General features: G+C 36.3%; 2 protein-coding genes and 1 long non-coding RNA gene across 3 annotated transcripts in view; 2 read left to right on the plus strand and 1 right to left on the minus strand.

The window, feature by feature from the left end:
- Positions 1 to 8,865, plus strand: part of LOC136824666 (uncharacterized) — a 108,047-nt gene that overhangs the window by 11,841 nt on the left and 87,341 nt on the right. The window lies entirely within an intron of this gene.
- LOC136824670 (uncharacterized) overlaps positions 1 to 8,865 on the minus strand; it is a 32,359-nt gene that overhangs the window by 3,646 nt on the left and 19,848 nt on the right. The gene's annotated exons all lie outside the window — the stretch shown is intronic.
- On the plus strand, positions 919 to 7,886 carry LOC136824661 (uncharacterized; the record flags this gene model as incomplete). Its single annotated transcript, XM_067080652.1, is given in 8 exon segments — positions 919 to 982; positions 1,385 to 1,726; positions 2,479 to 2,856; positions 3,530 to 3,759; positions 4,410 to 4,592; positions 4,748 to 5,027; positions 6,768 to 6,940; positions 7,710 to 7,886. Coding segments are annotated over 8 exon segments (1,827 nt in total), but the record flags the coding sequence as incomplete, so codon positions are not given.

Below are 8,865 nucleotides of genomic sequence, written 5' to 3' on the forward strand. Positions count from 1 at the left end.
GGTTTAACAATCTTTTTTTGCTCCATATCCATAAAAATATAGCGGATAAACTTGATTTAGATGAAGTTGGTAGAGAGTTTGTGTCGACTCGAGAGCATCGCTTTAATTACTTTGGATAATTTTAATTTTGATTACTGTATGCTTACTGTCTGTTAAAGCATACTCTAAATCTACTTTTGCTTATGAATTTTGAACATGTAAAGTCCGCTTTATTTATTATAGGTTTCATTTTGTTATTATATAGTAGTATATTCTTTGGTGATTATCAGTATAAAAAAACGCCTAACTTCTCAGATTTTTTCATTCCAATAACTTCAAAAAAATTAAATTTAGACCACTTCTAAGCGAATGTAGAATACTATAATTTCAAAAATTTCTCAGCCCGTCGCCCCCAACCATTGTGGGGCCTCCTTAGTCACTATATCATTTAGCCCCCTCACTTTTAAAACCGATTCGCCGGCCCTGAGTTTACAATTTCTAACCCTCCCGGCAATTAGGTCCCTATGGTTTATTATAACAATTAAAATTTGAAAGAAACTCCCCTCTTCTCCAATGATATTCATAGATATGGAGAGCTCTTATAGATTATTGATTTCACGAAACAGTAAATAACGTCAATTTACCCTGGTATTTGATCTCCCCAATTTAAGTCTAAACAGTGGCGTGTCCATCGGCGGGGGAGGGGGGTGTTTCTCCAAAAATTTCCCCCAAAAAAGTCAAAACTTTTCCAATCCCATCCCCCCACCCCCGAAACGTAAACTCGTAGCTACACCTCTGCTCAAGCCGTACTTTATCTTACTTTGCCGCACTTTTGAACCTTTTGTTGTGCAAAAATATAAAAATCTAGAGCTAAGTTTAGACTAATGTTCGATTTCGATAATCAGTTCAAGCATTGTTTTTGGGTCTCTTTCATCGTAGGTTCCATTGAAAGACCTTTGCTTCACCACACCTGGTTTGAATGCAGTTGGCGCTCTTGTGCCAGGTAAGAAAATAAAGGAAACTTTGTTTGCAATTTTTGAACACGTCAAAAAGGTGTTATGATTTATAACCAAAAATATTCCAAAAACTTAATTTACAGTTGGAGTAAGCTTTAACACAATGGGCACAAACGTCTTTTGGACGCCTAATGTACGTTTCTAGGACGTCCAAAGGTCTTAAAGCCGTCCATTGAATGTTCATAAGACGTTGCGTGCCCATAGGGAACACATAGGCGTACAGCGTAAGGTTTATAAGGCATTATTAACTGAAGTTTCGATTTTAAAAAGGCTCAATGCGTAAGAAAAAACCCAAATCAATCGAGAACCTTCTGGAGATGAAATTATGCTCTAGTACCATAACTACCAACTCACTAATGAAAATCATGAATTGTCTTTTCACCGTACAGATATCAATGCAATGCTTTTGTGGGACCTTCCAAAAACTGTGAATGAAGATCACCGTTGTAAAAATAGTGCAGTCTGTAAATTTCTGGTCAGTAAATTACACAATGTCCAAAATATGCAGCTGCAAATCTTCTACAATAAAGCAAACAGATATTTGGTATTGACTGCATCGATTACTGCAAACATTCATCTCTTAAATACCGACCGTTTCAATATCGAATTTAGAAAAGCTGTCCTAAGAATTGCCATCAGAGATTTTTCAATCAAAATTTTGGGCACCATCATTTTTGAGGACCAACAAAAAGAGAATGGGCTTTCAGGAGCAGGATCGTGGGAGCTGACAGGTACAGTAATCAACGACTCTTGTCATCATTTTAAGAAGATCACAGTTCAATACCGACACTTTGATCAAACAAGACCATTTTCCAGCCTTGGTCATATCCGTTGTTCTCCATGCCTAAAGAGTAAGCTCTATTTAGTGTAAGAAGTGAAACCTAAAGAGTCATCAGATTTGTGACCAAAAATCAAAATAGAACATAACACATCCTTTTGAGCGATATTCCTTTTACCTCTTACGTCTCTTTTTCAAGTTCAAGCGTCTTTTATATAAGATATCTGTAGATGCAACGAATCGAAATTTTTAGATATGTTAGAATCAAACCTCTAACTTTTCCAGGCAAAGGAAGTTAGAATCTTGGAATATTTGTCAAAATGTCTATGATGCATTGAACATCACAAATCTTGTTCAATTTCACGTCTTTGAAACTTAAAGGATGATAAGTGGTATCGTTGCCTGTCCAAAGAGTATTGATTTTAACCCAGTTGAGGCTTTGAATTTCATATAATTAACGCTTTCACTACTTAGAGTAGAAAACCCTATTTCACAGACCCCGCTCTCTGCCCCCACTGACTAAAAGTTAGGCCAAACAATTAACTTTTTTTTTGGGCAATTTTGATAGTTGATATAGCTTATTTCCTAATCTACCGAGGATTGTGTTGCTCTTGTGGAGGTGACAGATAATAATTTAAGTTTATGTAAATAGTAGGCAAAATAAAGAAAAAACTATAATTTGTCAATAATCTTATAAAATTTCAGGATCAATTGAATTTAAACTTAAATCGTTGATGCTTGCTTTTACTGCTACTGGAAATATTCCACGCCCTGGCCCCGCCTTTCAATTTCGCACCATACATTTGGGCGGTGGATATAACATGGTAACTAACTTGCCTGCGTTTGAGTTAGCTCTTCAAATGTGGATCGGCAAAGAATTGAAATCCCCATCGACAAGTAATTTAATCAAATTGACAATCGCTGGAGGACTCAATGGAAAAGATTTCTTTTTCTATGGGAATATTAATAATTTAACAATCGAATCTGCATGTAAAGCATTCCGAGAAGATTGTGATAAAATTCCAACAAAGATTCGAGGATATGGTCTCACTAAGGATAGTACAGTATCATTAGCATCTGAAGGTAATTAAATAATGATTTGACTGGTGATTATGGTTTTTCAGTTTCCATAAACCTTTTTTTCAGATTCCGCTAGATAATGTCTTATGATTTCTGCTATTTGGTTCCTTAAAACCTTAAAATTCCTTAAAATTCCTTTTATAAAGCAGCTCTCATAAAAAAGAATATAGTACTAAAATTTTGTTCTCCGAATACTGAATGGATAAACAACATTTGATTCGCGTAAAAGCATCGCTTCTCCAAAATCAAAATATTTTTAACAATAAAAAACTTTTGCTATTACACTGAATTTTCACCCCTTTAGAGAAGCTGTAAACTAAGCTTTTACCTTTACTAGTGAATACAAGTAAAGTCTAAGTCTAAGTGATATTTTTTTGGAATTAAATTGATTAATTAGTTTTAAATAATGAGATTACAGGCCCGGTCGAACAACCGAAAAAGTGAGGAGGCTAAAGGCTCAAAATGAAATAAAATTTGCTAGGAATTTGATTAAAAAATCTCATTTACTCAAAAGTGCGGGGGGGGCTGAAATCTCCCCGGTCTCCCCACTTCCGTCGGGGCTGGATTAGGGATTATCCATTTGAAATTTGTTGCATTTTCAACATAAAACCCCAACAGCAATAAGGTTCTTGCATTTGAATTTTCTCTCATTTAGTTTTATTTCTTTTTTTTTCAGAAAAAATCATTGAAAATACAGGGATTGCGATTCCCAAAGGATTTGCCATTATGGGTGGAGTAAAAATTTGGGACATAGAAGCCTGGGGCAAAGTGTTATACGGAGGAGGTGCTTTTGAATTATCCTTTGATATGAAGCCCGTCTCATGGGCAAGTGGTTTAATTCAATTGAAAAGATCGGAAACCAATGAAAAAGAAGGACCTAAGTTTCAACTTCGATTAGGCAATACAGTAAGTTTGTTATTCTACACACTGTTACTTGCATTCTCGTAGTAGGGTAATGGCCCCCGGCGTGTGCATCGAATTGAGGGGGCCAGAAAAATATGTCGCCCACCATGGTTGGGCGACGAAGAAAATTTTCGACTTTTTGCCCTTATTTCACCCCTCTAAACGGTATATATAAGATTTTTCAAAGTAAAAAAAAAATACTTTGCAAAATATTGGGGGGGGGCATGGATTCATTGACAAACAGACTGGAAAATTGTGTAGGATCAACGTATCTGCCAAACACGGTTCTGTGTATTTAATAAAGATTTATTTACTACTGAAGAACACTAAGAAATCTATTGCCCGTCGACAAACCCCTTTAATATCTCGTTTAATATAACAATCCGACATACATTTAATAGGCCATTTCACAGTCGAAATGAATCATGGGTAATCAGGACCGATTGCTTCCCGATAATGGTTTCCCGTTGGTCAGACGCAAAAATCTTCAGAATTTTTTAAAACATCGGACCAATAGTAAGTCGTTATTAGCGCGCAATAGTCCTGATTACCCATTACGATTTGCGACTGTGAAATAGCTTATTGCTCCTGTTAAGAGATTTTGAGACAATTTAGAATGAGTGTACGTTCTAATCCTAATAATTGTATTACAGATGAATTATGCAAATGTTCATATTGAGGGATACGCCCGTGTTCTTGCTTTGGAAGGAGAAGTAAAGATTTTCATTGAGGAGACGAAAATGCATTTCAAAATTAGTGGAGCCTTATTCCTTAATCTTACCGCCGACTGTGAAGTTGAAGGAACCTATGGAAGTTTACAAACTCTCAGCTTTAAGGTATTTTAGTGTTAATCCACTTGACTTTTGATAGTAAAACGACTGCTTGCATGGCCAATAGTTAGGGCTTCTAAATTACCTACACAACGGTGTAGAAATAATTCTAGGATATAATACCACATTTTAAACCTCATCTTTATATATATATATTGTAGTTGAAAGCTGCATTAAAACCAAGTCTCTGCACCAAGGAAGCTTCCAAGTACATTACTGCGTTTGTGGGACTAATTGGACATCCCGCCACGTCACAACTTAGATTATTGAGGTCAGGTCTAGAAGCATCACGTACAAAAGTTAGGCAGGTACGACAAAATACTGAATCTTGGAAGAAGGAAATTCAAGATCATATTGCAAAATTAGAGGAACAGAAAAATGAATTGGACAGGCAATCAGAAAAAGCTCAACATGACAAATGTAATCAAGATTGTCCACGATGTGAGTTCTTTTATTTTTCTGAGTCACGGGTTCTGAGTTTAAGGGCTCTGAAAATAGCGAATTTTGATATTCGCCACTTACAAAATGTAAAGTTTTACTTGATGTAGCCCACAAAACTGTGACATGTCGTACATTTTCTGTTGGGCCAATTATCCTTGAGTCTGAAAATTTAGGAATCGCAATGAAAAAGTTTGATGAAGAAGAAAATGAAGACTTTTGCGAAGAAGAGTTTTTCAACTTTGAAGAGCTTAGTTTCGGCGGAGAAAAACATTTTAAAAATTCTTTTGCAGTAGATGGTGTATCTTTTATTGAACTAAAATTAATGTTTCTGAAAATTTTTCTAAAAGCTTATTTGTCTCAAAATCTTGAAAATTAGTGCTTTTTGACCAATTTTCCATCCCAATTTTTCATAGAAAAACAGCCATAACTTTTGATGCATTAGTTTAGAAAAATTTTCCGGAAAATTTAAAACAGTTCAATTCTTTGCGGACAGTTTGAAAAAACTTCGAAACAAAAAGGTTAATTACCCATTAAAACTTTTATTAAAGAAGGTTACAACATATCATTAACGTCTTTTTAAAGTTCATAACGTCATTTTTGTAATTAAATTCTTAATTACTTTTAAGGGATTTGATTAAAAAGCAATTTATAAAGGCAATTCTTTGTTAAAAGTGTTAAAGAACCTAAAACATAACTTTTATGTTCAAATACTAAAATCAATTTCCCGACCATGGTCAGAGCCTTTAAGTACAAAAACTACTCGTCACGGGTTCTGAGTTAAACTGCAAACACTATTCAAAGTCACGTAAGTAATTTTGCGACCGCAGTTGAAAGTTGTTCTCCGTTATTTTCAATCAGACGAGGGGGTAGTTTTGTAGAGATCTGCAATTTAGACTAACGAAGATCAAGCCTTTCTGTAACCCTATACCAACCTCGTCCCCCGTGTATTCCAGGCTCTATATACATTACTGATAAACGCCAGAGAATATTATCTAGCGCTATCAGTAAGTAATAAAAAAGCTGATAATACACAGTGAACGAACGAGGATGACCCTATACAACACAGTTAAACTGATCTCATAGCGGATAATTTTACATTCGTGATGCGGTATCGGACTAGCATAATCTCGAGATCTCCAAAGGTGACGGCTACGCAGCTCTCTACCATAGTTATGAGCTTTACAACTATAGAGTCTGTTACGAAATTCGTTTCATTCGTTTTCTCATCCGACATACAAATTCTACTCAACCTGGAGGCAAGTTATATCAATTTTCAGCCTAATTTTTGCTGCATTTGGGATTCATTTGATTTATCGACCTTTGGTAGCTAAAAATTAGTAAAGATGAATCGTCTATGTACTCAAATCAAATAGAATGGACAAATTGGACAAAGAAATCCATATTAAAATAAAAAAAATAGATTTTAGTATTGAATCATGAGCTAACCTCAAACAACCAACTTAATTCGAAAAATTTAGATCTGTTATATTAGTGTCGAATGAACCAAGGAGCTTTAATAAAACATCTTTAACATCGTCCTATTTTATTTAAGTTTCTTGGATAAACACACTCATGACTAGTTCTTCTTGTAGTTATATTTTGTTGCACCCCTAGCTGTGTCGCAGATGGAACAATATAATTTATATCCCATTGGTTTTTTGATAGAATTTTTCATAAACCCGTTGTGTGAAAGAATTCCACCAAGGTTGTGAGACAAGGCTGTTCTGTTCTACTTTACAGACTGCATCAAACGTCCTGGCTGGGGAGATGATTGCGAATCATATTGGGATTATCTTTATGGTTGTGTTGAGATGAAATGTGAGATGACCAGAAGTCCTGTATGTTTGAGTAAATGTCTTTACTCGGAATACAGTAGCAAGATTTCTGTCTGGTATGAGAAGAAAAAGTTACAGGTTTGTAATCAGTCTTTCCATGAACGTTGTTTGAACTTTCATTTAACACTTTTTGATTTCCCTCGAATGATCGAATCTTTTTGGTTGACAATAGCGAGGTTAAACAAGTGTTTTTTAGACCGTTCAATGCGATATTGTAGGCCTGTACGTAACATTTCACTTGCATGGTTTACTTTGGCAGGTTATGTACAGGCCTACGGTATCGCGTGCTTAACCTCGCTAATATTTTACGTGGAAAGTCTAGTGATCTAGGACTTTTAAAACAGTCTTTCGATTATTTTCCGGGGACCATGGTCGGCTGTTATTAAAAGGAGCGGGATTTTGAACCAGGAACCCCTTAGTGGCGTTGAAAACCTTGACCACGCGGTTGTCGCTCCCATTGCATGAATATTTTTGACAATGAATGAAAAATTTTCCAATTTCGAGGGCTTCAACGTAACGATTCCTGCAGTTTACTAAAAATAGACAAAAAGAACAACAAAATTCATAAAAAACGACAAATTTCGACGTCCAAACCACCGACCCTGGCAGTTTGTTCAACCCCCAATATTTTAATTCTTCTTTGTTTGTTGGGATTGTTGGTAAGATTAACGACTTCAAAAAAAGCTCACGCCGTTCAAGGAGACAAACCTTGAAGGCTTTTCATTTATGCAATAATCCAACCGTGCGCGTTTTTCGCGCCTTTATGGTTTAAAGAACGATAAGCTGCGCATGCGTCTTATTGAAGCAGGCATTGTCAGAACTCACTTCATTTTCTTTATCTTTGCAGATAACTCAATGGATTTCAGAGAGAAGAGCTTTGTCATTGGCTGTGGCTGGCGGTGTTCTTCAAACTGGTGAAACTATGATCAAGATGAGAGAAGATCTTAATAAGGCTGCTGAAGTTGCCCTCGGTTCTGTTGTCAAGGTTACTGAGAATGTTGCCTCTGGAATCTCTGTAGAGTAAGTTGGTCATCTGTGAAATGGAAAATTCCCTCTGTACTTAGTACAATAGCTATAGTTAAATTTTTTGCTAAAAATATTGGTTGGCCGAGTCATCTATGTGAACTAAAGCGACCGTATCGCAGTGATAGAGCATCCGAATACTGTGTGCAAGGTTCAACGCCCAGCCAGGTGATTCCTACAATGGTACTTGATGTCTCTCTGATCTAAGAAGGATCAAGGGTCAGTGGAGCAATCTAGGGAGAAAAAGTGGTGCCCTTTCCCTACCTTCGGGTAGATAGCTATCAAAAGAGGAGCCTTTGGGTCGCCTCCGACTGCGGTCGCAGACTTACTACTTATGGGAACTGTGGTAGTAAGTAGTGAAGGTCTATGTGATTTCAGCTGGTAAATCAAGCTATACTTATTTGCAATTTCGTTTTATAAAGGTTGATGGAAGTTCAGATTATCTCTGTCTCAGCAGTTCGATGCTTGTGGTGAATACACATTCAAAGGGTATCTCTTCAGCTACAAAGTTGATCATACTGGGAATGGATGTCTGACAGCTAATTTTATGCAGGAAGTTGTGTTTGGTGCTGCCAGATCAAGACCTGAAATAAAAGGTACGCATAACTATGTGAAATGATGACCTAAAGATGACCTCTTGTTGTTCTTGTAGTGAGCGTCGAATATGTAGTATAACATCAGAAACATGAAGCTTCTGGTTATTCTTTTTAGCATTAAATTAATCGCCCACGGAAACATTTTTCAACTATGTAAAAAAACTATAGTTTCAGTACTGAAATGGAAACTGAAATTTAGTGTTTTTTTCATAGCCATTGTATGTCAATTTCAACAGCAATTTTCTCGGCTTTCGCTATGCAAAATTGGTCATGTTTGGGTTCGTTGGAAAGCTTTTTCCAAGATTCATCTTTTCAGCGTGCCTTTGTTTAGATTAGGTCCTCAATCAAAATTACTGGCAGCCGAAAGAATCTTTTATAAATGAG

This window comes from Clytia hemisphaerica, unplaced genomic scaffold (genome assembly GCF_902728285.1).
Source record: "Clytia hemisphaerica strain Z4C2 unplaced genomic scaffold, Clytia hemisphaerica genome assembly, whole genome shotgun sequence".
In the NCBI taxonomy this organism is placed as follows: Eukaryota; Metazoa; Cnidaria; class Hydrozoa; order Leptothecata; family Clytiidae; genus Clytia; species Clytia hemisphaerica.